The 13189-nt window shown below is 48.2% G+C and overlaps 1 protein-coding gene across 6 annotated transcripts in view; it reads right to left on the bottom strand.

The window, feature by feature from the left end:
* The window catches only part of LOC111855424 (neurexin-2-like), a 589098-nt gene that overhangs the window by 11079 nt on the left and 564830 nt on the right, over positions 1 to 13189 (bottom strand). For all 6 annotated transcript variants that reach the window (XM_072706252.1, XM_023834418.2, XM_072706253.1 and 3 more), the window contains 2 exons: positions 12443 to 12765; positions 3130 to 3208 (listed from right to left, as the gene is read on the bottom strand). In XM_072706252.1, coding sequence (XP_072562353.1) covers positions 3130 to 3208; positions 12443 to 12765 — 402 coding nt within the window. The remainder of the gene's footprint in view (positions 1 to 3129; positions 3209 to 12442; positions 12766 to 13189) is intronic.

Genomic DNA, 13189 nt, shown 5'->3' on the forward strand with positions numbered 1-13189 from the left:
CGATGGAGCCCACAATCACAGCAGTGGGGCGTGGCCTACTGATTGGCATAGCATCCGCCAATGGGGCGTTAGTATCCAAAATGCACGACACCCACAAAGCATCGTCAGACGGACATTTACCTGTGGATTTAAAGTGTGACCTCAACTGGCAAGGAGGAGCAACTACAAGGAGTGTCATTGGATTCATGATTTAACCGACGGCAAACCATAAACTTAATCTGTGGTAATTCAGCCAGCGCGAGAGCATCCTTTCAAAATTATAAAAACCGACAGATAAATCAACGCAATAACACGTTAACTAATTATAAACTGCCATGAGGAGGAACTCCGAAACAGCTACGCTAAATGCTAAATCTGAACAAAAAAGCACAATCTGCCAGTGACTGCGAACAAAAGGTGCTCGTTAAAAAAAAACTGTACATTTTTAGGCACAACTAACTGACATGATAAATCGGCCTGGTAGGAAAGAGCACGGTAGACAACATTATAATCTGTCTGGCTTTCTTCCCGTCTCCTGTAAAGAATAATTTTCTTTACTAATGCCCCCCCCCTCCTGGAGGCTGCTTCTCCGCTTGCGTCTCGCCTGCGTTTTCACCTTTAGCTGACTTGCGGCCATGTTTAATTGGCACCAGTGCGGGTAGCTTGTCGGGCACTGTAAGCGCAGCGCGTGGCAGGGACGCAGATGGCGGCCAGATCGCAGCGCGCCCGGGAGACACCCGTCGCGGTCACCAAAGCCGGTCCCAGGGCGAGGGGTGTTTTTCCGACCTCGATGATGAAATCTCCTGCAAGTGCTGATGGCTTTGTTCAGTTCAAAGGGTTTCGCTTTTTTGAATCTAAAAAGCTCCGTGTTAGCGCCTCATGTTACCAGTAGTGTTCACTTAATTTTCTATTGTTATTCTGATTAAATTATTTGCTGAAAAGATCAAAAAAACCCCAGATAAAATTAGATATTGTTTCTGAAGCACATCACTACGGAAGGAAGGCATCTGTAGGGAAAGCGACATTACGGTTTTATGAGGAACACTGTCATTCCTTCAGAAACCAGAAGAACAAAGTTTCTGGGGCTACAGGTAGTTTGTGTTCTTGCCTTTTGTTTTTATTAAAGTACTTAATCAGTTCGCTACACTGCAGCTGCGGCTGACATCAGACGCAGTGCTCATTTGTTTCACAGTATCAAGTCATAATTGTGTCTGAGAGTTCACAAGTATATTGATCAGGAATGGCTCACTGGGAAGTGGTACTTCCCTATGCCTACAAGATTGGAGGGGGGGGGGGGTAAATTCCAGCCCACTGCATGTAGGCAGATTGCATTCTGTCCCTCTGGTGCATGGACTTCCTCTTGTAATTCACCCAACTGCAAGTCTTTGCAGTTGGGTGAATTATTGTCTACAAACCGCCCAGTGTTTGCGTGCTGTGAAGAGCTGGCATGTCACAGCCCAATGCTGACCCTGTGTCCCCATAACCCTGAGCCAGGTAAGCGGTCAGACGGATGGAAGGCGATTTTGCATGAGGCCTAAGTCACTAATAATCTAGTCAAGAATTCAGTGTTGTGTTCGGTCCCCTCGAACCGATCAGCTGTCGCCGCTCTCCTGCTAATTCTTTGATCAAAGTTTCCTGGCACAATGGGGACTGGTGCTGGTTTGTGATGCTGGAGGTGGAGGTGTGGAAGCTGGGGCAGGGTAATGAGCTGGGTAACACCCGGAGATGTTCCTGATGTGTGCTCCTGCCCGTCACAGACACCTCATTAAAGAGGCCGCAGAGTGTGAGGAACGATGCAGTCGCAGGAATCTAAAAGGGCCAAAGATTAATTACACCCATGAAAGATGAAAAAGGCCTGAGAACTTATTAAAAATGTTGGACGTCCGCCAAATGCTTCTCGGAAGGCCGGATCTCTCCATCCTGTTCCCCCGTGCGGATGTGATGTCAGTTCTGATGCGATCCCTCTTCAAAGCCTGTGATTTTGCCGATGTTCCTCCTTCCCAGGGAGCCTCTGAATCACACATCGCCGGTTAGTGATGGATTCTCATTCACGAGTCGCACACGATGCTAGAACCCAGGGCCCTCCAACCTCGACGACTGTGCCTCTGCGGAACCGACAGCCTTTGTTTCCCCTCAGAGGCTCTGCTAAGGGAATTACTCTGGTCAGCATCCCACAGAGAGCTGGATCCGTGACCCGGCACCTTCCGGCCTGCTCCAGATTGCCGCTTCCCCTGGGGCTCCACTGCAGGAAGTATCTCGCTGCGTTAAACTCCAGACGGGCTCATTAAGGACACGTGCCAAGCAAAAGAGTAACTGGGGCACTACAACGGCCAAGCAGCCTGACCTTTGACCCACATGTCGCCACTTCCAGTCACTGCAGGATCTCTACTTTTTGGCTCTTTGACAAGCGACAAATATCGGACAAAACTCTTGCTCTGGACATGTATGAACCAAAGAAGCAACATTATAAACTTACATACAGCATTTGTGAAGTAATGCAAGCAACAGCCGTAGTTCTGTGTCCCATTACTGCTGCTAAAGATACAAATCAATTAATTATATGATGCCTCTATATTAGACACGTTACGTCTATTAAACTAAACATCCACACCGACTACACACTGTAAAACCTGATGTGATATCCTGTAAATGTTTTATTAATATTCTGGTTTTTGACCACAGGCTATTATTAAAGTTAATTGATAATTACTATCGGTACTTACTAATGCTTTTTAGATTAAGATACGGACAGTTTTACCTCATATTATCTGCTTTTTATGAGTTAGGTCTTATTCTGTGCTTATTCTTGGCAGTTCTCATGCAGAGACATAGTTAAACCAGATGAGAAATATCTGGGCGGACCAGAAAAACCTAAGAATCGGAGTCACCTTCGTTCAGAAAGTAGAGGAAGGAGCATAGTCGTTGCTTGCCAACCCAAAACCACCGCAACAAACAGTTAGTGGACGCTAATTCACTGAGTGTATCTGATACGGGTGAATGACACGTGTATGTGTGCCTGTGTCTGTGTTGGGGGGGAGGGGGGTAATTCTGACCAATCACAGCTGCATGTGGGAGGGGCACTCGTAAATATGGGAGGGGCTTGTGCCGTCTTGGCGCCATCATTGCACAGAACTCCCAGAATGGACTCACCAGTGCCCGGCTCACATTCCTCGAGGTCCTCGTCATCGCTGGGGCACTCGGCTGAGGCCACGAGGATGTCATCCGTGTTCTGGAAGGCAGAGACAAGCGACAGTGAGAATGGTCTATATTATAAAGGGGGAGCAGAGTGATATAATACTACAGTATCACTGTCAGCACAAAACGAAACCCAACATAAAAACTCAGACTCTTCTTAGTCTCTTTCATTTGCAATTTAGATTTAATCTGCTTAATAACTGTCGCGTCACTTGAAGAGATTAATCCAGCTGGCGTTCCTAGCTCAAAGTCTCCCCATTCCGTTTCAGTCTCCAGGTATAATCGCACAGATTACTCTCTCATCAAGTAATGAATCAAAGAACGTTCTACTTAAAATCGTTCGATTCCCGTCCGCGGATCGTTGGCCTTCAGCCTCGCAGAGACCCGCGGCGTTTGCTCCGTAAATGATCGGACTGATGGAAGCGTTCCGCTTTACCGCCACGTGCGCCGTTAGAGCGTAATTCTGCTGATTTTCACGGAACTGCCTTTCATACACGGGAGTTAATGTTCTGGGCCGGGATGCCAGGCTCATAGAAAATGCAGCTTGATCACGCCGCCGATTGATTCCCGCTCCTTGGTTTGTCCCCCGCATCTCCGCTTGCCATTCCAAATTGCATTATTAATCAAAAGCCAAGGAGGAGATCCAGGCTGCGGCGGTTCCTGTGCCACACAGGCGAGAAAGAAAGAGGCTCTAATCAAATAAAGATCAGTGCGCAGGTATATGACGTCTGCAAACCTCACTGAAGCTGGGACGCCATCCACGTCACCATTGTGATGTGATGACAGTGACAAGAATAAGACGAAGTGGCAGGCGGGGGGGCCGGGGGCACTTAAAGGTTGACAGACAAAATTCCCGTAGCACCAGCAGAACAGCAGGAAAAGGTTTATTCTGAAGAGAGCTGTTGGAATTAACTGTATTAGTCACTCGCTGGCAGAAAACTATGGATTTCGGTTGGCAGAACAGACCAAGAAAATAAATTTTTAGGGTAGATTGGTTTGTATCGATAAGATAAATGGTAATATAATATAATATAATATAATTTTTCTAAAAATCATGTAAAACACCCTTGATCGGACCCAACGAGAAAGCACCATATGGAACAGAGATACTGTGGGGACCCTTTTCTTTCACCTGTTCCATCCTGCTATCCTTCGGACACACATGGAGGTGAGATCAAGCTTAGGGGGCCCAGTGCAGTGGCCCTGGAGTAGTTAGGGGTTAAAGGCCCAGCTCCAAAGCCCAACAATGGTATCAGCCAGGGATCTGAACCGATGACCTTCCGGTTGCAGGCATGGAGTCCTAACCCACTGAACCACACACACCCCCACACATGAGTGGGCTTCTCCTCCAAAGGTTCCTAGTCACACCCAGCGCCAGCCTGCGTAGCGCACCGCTGATCCTTCAGTACACCTTTTGAAAAGTAGTCCCGCGTACCCCGCTGCCAGGACGAAGAACGCCTCGCTTTTGCACCGTGTGATTCCACACTGTAAACCTGCCTGCGCATAGGTGGTGGGAGAGGAGAGGAGCTTTCAGCCGTGTTACGCTGCAGCCTGAGCATGTGGCCAGCGGCAGGTGACCACAGGAAGGCTTTCCCGAATGTCTGTTGACACTTTGTGTGGACAGAAGCCCCACAGCCATCTCTAGCCTCTTGGTAAACGCAGCTGCATGTCACAACTTGCCAGTGAACAAGAGCTTAATGCTTTTCCCACCAGCACAGTAATATAGATGGGGGGTAGGGGGGTTGTAGCCTCAGCCTAATCTTAAACTCTGTTCTTCATCTTCTGATTTTCCACCATGTTGGCGCCAGAATAAATCTGAAGGTGAGGCCCAAGACTTTCACCAGCTAATAGGCTAATCTTTTTTAGCATCTTTCACTGATTATTTTTTTTGTTTTGGGACAGTAGGGGGAGGGGCACAAGTGCTCCTGCATGGTGCCAACCTTGGGCGTAGTTACAGATGAATGGATGGGGGGGCGGCTGAGTCTTTCCTATCCATGAATTAAGCCAATAAATGCACGTTTATTTAGAGGGGCTAAAAAACATTTTATGGGTGATAAAGTCGCCCTCAAAGCGGCTGGACTATGCCGTGGTTCTGGTGGAGAAACAGAGAATCTCTCACTTACCCGGACCAACTCTACGGCAAATAAGAGGTGGAGTTTTATACAGGATGGCGCAGAAATGCCAGGAATTCTCCATCCTCACGAGAGGTAAGTTTGCGTGTTAAAGGATTATGAAATTCAGGGTATTTCACTAATTGCCAGCCACTAATGAGGGGTAACATGTAGATACGGGGAAAGCGCTGGTTACCAGATGTAATTAGCGTACTTTTGTCACAGTGTACTAGTCAAACAGACCGTACATCATCTCAGCCCCATGTCATCCACTGATCTTTCCTTAGCTACAGCGCTAACGGCTGCGTCTTTCCGTGGGACTGAAGGACGAAGAGGGCGTGAGCAAGCGCAATGTGGGCCCCCCCGTCTGCATCAGCGTAGCCCGGCAGCCTTTTTAGCTTGCTAGCTAAGATGCTAACACGCTCCCCCATCTGCGGCTCCCTGCCACATCCGGCCTGTTACCTGTTAACCCTGGAATAGTGAGTAAAATCCTCCCAACTTATTCCTCGGGTATGATTTAAAGATTAATTAACCAGGGCTGTTGAGGTGCTACTGCACCCCCTACTAGTCAGATGAAAATGCTATCCAATAACAACTAAATTATATTGTAAAGTTATAATTGAAAATTTGGCTTGTGTGAGTCATATCAATGTGTAATAGTAATTTATTCCAAATGTGTGCACTATGTTTTTTTCCACAAATTTATTTATGTGGATGAATGAGTCTCTCATCTTGCACCCCCTGGGAGATAAGCCTCGGGTTGCCTGTGTTGTAATGCAGATCTTAAATACCCCATCAATAGCGCAGGTGTGTAACGGTAAGGGCTGTCAGGCAGCAAGAGCGACGCCCCCTAAAGGCAGCCCGAATAGCACCTGAACGTGTTCGTCTGTCGATCAAGCGCCTTTCTGTGACACGGCCAGCGTTCGAGAGGAGACGGCGGACAGATACGTATCTTCCTGGGATGAGAAGGAATGAGGCCGTGGCCCGTATCTTAGTTTCCGTCGTCAGTGCTGCGTGGAGCTGAATATGAAGAACGGCACCAAAGCGACGCCATTAAAGCTGTTGTTCTCGACGCGGTACGAGCACCGGCGCCTCGAACCCGTCACGCCGGAGCCGGGAATCACAGCTAGATCCTGCCGCCGTTTCAGTCAGCTGTCATGCGTTGTCTTGAAACGCTCACAGTCAAAAGCAATAATACGAACATCATTGTCCTCTATAAATACACCAACAATATACCATGGCTTATTCAGCTGCATCATGAAAGGTTTATTATTTAGAATTATAAATATTCACATCATACATATTCCAAGCCAACAAGGCAAGATTTTTACAATGATATTTGTTTTTATTGAAAAAAAGCTTTTTCCCATCCATCCATCCATCCATCCATCCATCTTCAAACAGCTTATCCTGGTCAGGTTCGCGGGCCTGGATCCTATCCAGTACAGGGCACATGGCTGGGATGCCAGTCAATTGAAGGGCACTTGCACACACTCTATGGGCAACATTTATGCAAACTGCATGTCTTTTGACTGAGGGGGAAAACCCATGTCACACATGAAAACTCTACACACACACACACACACACACACACACACAATCCATGAGGTTGGCGTGACGTAACAGAGCTGCACACAGAGCCACCAGACCACTCAGAAGAGGCACTCTCCTTATAAGGGAATATATGGGACTGGTGTCCTGAAAGGAATTCTGGGACAGCAAGCTATGAAAATAACTGCCTGGTATAGTTGAGGCAGGGAAATTGAAACCCGCCGCGAGCAGACGTGCGTACGCACCAGCCGCCTTCATTCCCGTCTTCTGCTGGTGACCCAGAGACCTGATCGCAATGCAGAGCTCAGATGGAATCTGCACACGAATCTACCGAAATCACACCCAGGTTTCTGGGGATGAAAGAAACAAATATCGGCAAGAAGGGCTCAGAAAAGAGCACGTTTCCATAATCTGCACGTGAGAGCGAGATTCTGCACAATCAGATTCCAGAACTGCGGTTCCTATTGTTATTGAAATGAAGACGCTGTCGCCTCCATAATGATTTTAATTTTCAATGTCTGTGTCTTAATTAAATTCACTGTGCATTATCGCCGTATTTAATTGCGCAGAAAATACACTCAGCTAATATTGCGGGTGTTTATCTGCATTGTGTTCTTGAAAACAATTAGTTAGGTGCTAAGTGGAAATGAAAAGTTCCAATGAAATGAAATCCTACACACACAAGCATGGAGTTGTCACTCAAAGAGTAATGTTTGTGGCCCCTACCCTCTCTAGTCTAGTGACTGTTTCATGCAAATGCATGTCCTGAGTGGCGGTGACCACCGCTGCTGGCCCTGACCCCTGACCCGGCTGTAAGCCTTCTCCATGGCCTGGGGTCAGTAGAGTTTTTTGTTTTTCTTTCCTGCATGGCGATGCTGAAATGGCCGTCTCTCCTTTCTCTTCCTCACCCACCCTGTGGAGAAGCCGAACCCCCTTCCCCATACCCAGTAAAATCAAGCCCTCATTCCGTCCTTCGAAGCCCATGTCCTGTGGTCCTGGTCGCTGTCTCTCAGCTATCGTGCCCAGCTTGCCATTGCTAACCGGCAGCCAACTATCGCCTTTCCAATTCTGCTACCTGCCGAACGGGACGTCACCCCATACGCCACTGGGTGTCAGTGTCAGTCAGTGTCCCCGACTGAAAAGTGTCCCCAGTACCTGGGGCACAAGCCCGAGGACAGCGCACACAACAGGCTCTCTGTGCTCTTTGTATTAGAGCCTCTCTTGCCGAATCCAATTTTCGGGGCCGTCTTAGCGGCGATGCAGGGATTAGCTCCCGGGTATAATACGGTCGCCCTGTTGTCATTATCGTTTATATAGCTCCCAGCTGGACCGGCGCGGCGGGGGGAGTGCTGCTGCACAAACCGAGCCGTCCCGATAACAGAATAACACCCATTACCCATAAGGCCCGGTGTCTATGGGCCCCTAAAACAGACGATGGTGCAGCTGGCTCTGCATGCCAAAATGGATTTTACTGCCGACAGTGTGACTTTATCTCCACGGATGCGCGGGCGACTCCCGTATAACGACGCGCGCAACGGGGACGTGAGCAGTGATGCCGGCGTGTTTTGACAGCTAGGAATTTGCTCATTCATTGAGCTGAAAAATACTGCCCTAAAGGTTTACCGCTCTGGTCTCGACAGGATATAAACAAAGATGAGCCGTTTAATTAGGCCCCTTTAATTTGTATTTAGAGAACATTCCTGGTTGATTTGCACCAGGCCTTTATCTATGTGTTCTTACTGTGGAGCGTTTAGTTTAAAAAGACTAATTAGCGCTCTTTATTGACTACTACGCACAGCCTAGCTATTATTGTGAGAGAAAGCAGAGAGGACCTAAAAGCTTCTGTCGGGGAGCTATTTAAGCGTGGGGCTCTTCTCCGGGCTGAGGGGGGGCTCCTGATTTGAGTTCATATTGAGTTTAAGAACGACGCACAGCCGTCCCCACAGCGCTGACGCGGCTGATAGCTGGGTACTGGGCCGGCTGGTAGTGCTTCTGCTCCTGGTACCGTCGTCATCATCATCACCATTATCATCTTCATCATCACATCACCATCATCATCATCACCATCATCATCATCGTCATCATCACATCAACATCATCACCATCATTACCATTGTCACCATCATCATCATCATCATCACCATCATCATCGTCACCATCATTGTCATCACCATCATCACATCACCATTATCACCATCATCATCATCACCACCACCATCATCATCGTCAGCATCATCATCACCATCATCATCGTCACCATCATCGTCATCATCACCATCATCATTACCATCATCACCATCATCATCGTCACCATCATTGTCACCATCATCACCATCATCATCGTCATCATCATCATCGCATTGTGTTCTCTCCTGACTGATCCTGGAACATCTGCCTTACTCTCTTCACCTCCTGGACGTAGGACACTGATTTTCGGTAGAGCTTCAGAATTATGGTCTTCAAGCATCAGTGTGCCTGGTGGGGAGACGCCCCAAAATACTGCCCTCCCCCAAAAAAATAATCATGCTGAGCTGCTAAAAAAGAACAACTGAAGCATATGGTGCATCCTGGTAACACCGCTGCTTCCCCCCACCCTGGTAACACCGCTGCTGAAGGCCCACCCTGCCCCCACCCTGGTAACACCGCTGCTTCCGCCCCACCCTGCCCCCACCCTGGTAACACCGCTGCTTCCCCCCACCCTGGTAACACCGCTGCTTCCGCCCCACCCTGGTAACGCCACTGCTTCCGCCCCACCCTGCCCCCAACCTGCCCCCACCCTGGCTACCAAATTTGCTTTTGCACTTGACATTGTGGCCTTGGAGCGGAGCAGAATCAGGCCAAATCAACCCCCCTTAACACTTCATCCTAATTTAAGCAGTCAGTCTCACTTTAAATGATCCTGCTTTTTATAAATGCGCCTACATTGCATAAATTCTGTTTTTTTTTGTTCATAAAAATGTTGTGTTTTCTGCAGAAAGCACAAAATTCCTTCATCGGGGGCCTTACAGACCTGCATATGATTACGTGATTTCAGCAGCTTTCATTATGAACAGCTGTTCACAGTGACAGCCCATTGTACATAGTCATTAATTGTCCTAATTGCATTTCCTTCAAGGGCTACGTGCTACAAAATGGTACCAGGGGCTAGGCAATAAATCAGGCTCTCTGAATGCTAAGAGCACAAAAGAACAGTTGCAAGACTTTTTAAGACAAGCTCCAAATTGGGGGGAAACTCTCTGCCGAGGAAGACTGAAAACAGTTAGCTGGCAAATATACCTACATCACCTCTTCCCTCAATTCTCTGTCAACATTGTCTACAGTCTCCATCTCCTGCCTTCGGAAGCCATGATTGCCCGATATCTCAGTGAGCATCACTGCCAGCCCCTCTGCCCCGGTTTCCCTCTCAGTCATTTCTCCCTTCCCTCTCACCTTTCTCATGTCCCTCGATCTCCTTGAACAGCGGTACACTAAGGGCGTTTTTCCACCGCACCAGGTACCGTACTTTTGGTACTTTCGGTACTTCCATGAAGTGCCGAAAGTTTGGTACTTCTTTCATGTCGGTTTTCCACTGGCGTAAAAAATGGTACCGGTGCCAAATGACATCATCAGTGACCGCCCCTGACTGACAGCACAAAATTAAAACTAAAAGTTGAGGCTGGAAAATGAGGTTTATTGTTATGACAGCTTCTATCACAGTATAAAGATTTAGTAAAATCCTAATCATGCTGCCATCAATTACATTTACGTAGGTACACTTACTTTGGCTAAGCCGATCAAAGCAGTAAGAATTAACTTACTGCTAATTCAGTCTTTTGAAAGCAAACAAATTATTTAATTATGTTTTTTGATTTTCAAGCGGCATTGTTCGGTGTTTCGCGTGTGCCCCATTTCTTCCAAGCGGCTTGGTATTACGGTGTTCCGGGCAATTCAGTTTCCCTATGTTTCTCCTGTCTATCAGGAAATAATTTTTCCCCTAATATTAAAGCAAAGAGGTATGTGAAATGTCTGAAAATCACTCAGGTACATTATTACATGTGAATACAGTAGATCGTCACGCATAATATAGTCTTATAGGCAATACTATACCGTTTTCATCAAGAAATATCTCTATCCAGAGAATTAAGTAATTTCATTTATTATCTGTAAAAACAAAAAACATAGAAAAGGGATGTGATGTTTTAAAATTAATATATGGCCTGTTTACCTCAAGAGCTTCGTAAAAAGACATGAAAACAACAGCTAAACTGTGTACAAATCAGCGCGCGACAGTGGAAACATATGGAAACTGAATTGCCGGGAACGGCAAAAACTTTTTTATTTCGAGTCGTGCCATCCAAATCCCACTGGATCTGTTCATCCGACCATATGCCGATTAAAGCCTGTGTCTCCTCGTTTGTCCATCCTTCCATTTTACTTTTTTATATTTTTGTTTCTACTGCTTTTTATTTTGTTTCTCGCGGTGATCGCTCTGTTCGCTGTGTGTTTCAAAAGATGGCGGTTGTATTTTGTGTTTCAGCGGCAGGCTATTTGCATAACCAATCGACAGCAAATACGTTTGCAAGTCCCACCCCAAAGTACCGACCAAAGAAGTACCCCAACTGGTTTGGCACTTTCGGTACTCGAGATTTCGGTACTGGTACTCGACCGGAAGTCAATGGAAAAGCGAAAGTACCGAAAGTACCGTACTTTGTGCGGTGGAAAAGTGCCCTAACTCTCCCTATGTATGTGGACACTCCAAAACCAAGGGTATTAATATGAAGTTGATTAAACCTTAGTTGCTATGATAGCCTGCACTCTTCTGGTCCATTAGGTGCTGGTGGGATTTACTGCCAGTAAGGTTGGGTATTGATGTTAGGTGATCAGGTCCCGTTCTGTGAGCTTGTGCGGCCGACTCACAGATGTTGTGACCTTCACTCACAGTCACTTCACTTAATGTTGACCAGGGCAGCTCTAGCAGGACAGAAATGAAGTGAACTGCCTTGTTGGAAAGATGGCGTCCTGCGATGGTGCCAAGTGGAAAGTCAATAGCCTCTTTGACACAACCACCCGTTCTGCTGCTAACGTTTGTTGCAGGAGTTTGCATGGCTGCGTCAGCAATTACTTAATGAGCCAACTTCTCTGATTAATAGGGGCGTCCACATACTTTTAACCATATAGCGTCCCAGTCCTAAGAATCATTGTGACAGTAGACAGCCAGCAGTGAAGATGGAGAGCACCGAGGGGGAGGAGTCAACACAGTGCTGACTCCGCCTCCTGCTGACCCCGCCCCCTGTGAACCCTACCCTTGCTGACTCCGCCTCCTGTTGACCCCGCCCCCTATGAACCCCACCCTGCTGACTCCGCCTCCTGATGACCCCGCCCCCTGTGAACCCCACCCTGCTGACTCCGCCTCCTGTTGACCAACCCGTGGACCCCGCCTCCTGCTGACCCCGCCCCCTGTGGACCCCGCCCCTGCTGACTCCGCCTCCTGTTGACCCCCCCCCCCATTGACCCCGCCTCCTGCTGACCCCGCCCCCTGTGGACCCCACCCCTGCTGACTCCGCCTCCTGTTGATCCCCCCCCCCCCCCGTGGACCCCGCCCCCGGCTAACCCTGCCCCCTGCTGACCTGTGTGACGCTATCCCTCATTGTCGGTGAGCGCTGTTTGCGGGTGGTAGTGGTGGCCATGGTGGTGGTGGTCTCCATAATGGTGGTGGACATGTCGGCCAGGGGGGTTGCGGAGGTGGTCTCCGTGGTCAGGACGGACGGCACGTCCCCCACCAGTCTCAGGTTCCCCTCGGACTGCACATTGGGGTCGCCCTCGGCCGCCAGCTTCAGAACCTGCAGGCCGTTATAGTAGAGCCCCGAGATCTGGCCCTGGAACGGCCGACCTCGGTCTTTGCCCCCGATCTTGATCGACGCCTGGCTGTTGAAGATGGTCAACTGTCTCCCTGCGAGAAGAAATAGTGAGAACATAGGAGACGGGAAACAGCGTGAGAGAGAGCAGGTGTGATGGGTACATCGATCTACAGTCGGCGGTTTACAAAAGGGGCAATTTTCATCTTTAAGAACAGTTCCTGGCAACACTAAAGGAGTTTGGGCCTTGCGAAAAAATAAAAAATAAAATGAGCCATTATAATTGCAGCCAGGATCTTGTATTTGGAGGGAATTATTTGCTTTTATGGGAAATAGTTTCACTTTTTCACTTTCCGAAGTTCACAGATTGCATCTTGCTATCTTTGAAGGACCAAATGAACGAGCGGGATGCTGCGGAATAAGAGCGTGTTTGGCAGCGGAAAGGAGAAACTTCCAAATCTCAACAATTGTGATTTACGGGTAATATGGCTCTGGGAAATGCGACGCCCAGAGCGCTGC

The sequence above is a fragment of the Paramormyrops kingsleyae genome, chromosome 24, assembly GCF_048594095.1.
Source record: "Paramormyrops kingsleyae isolate MSU_618 chromosome 24, PKINGS_0.4, whole genome shotgun sequence".
Lineage (NCBI taxonomy): Eukaryota > Metazoa > Chordata > Actinopteri > Osteoglossiformes > Mormyridae > Paramormyrops > Paramormyrops kingsleyae.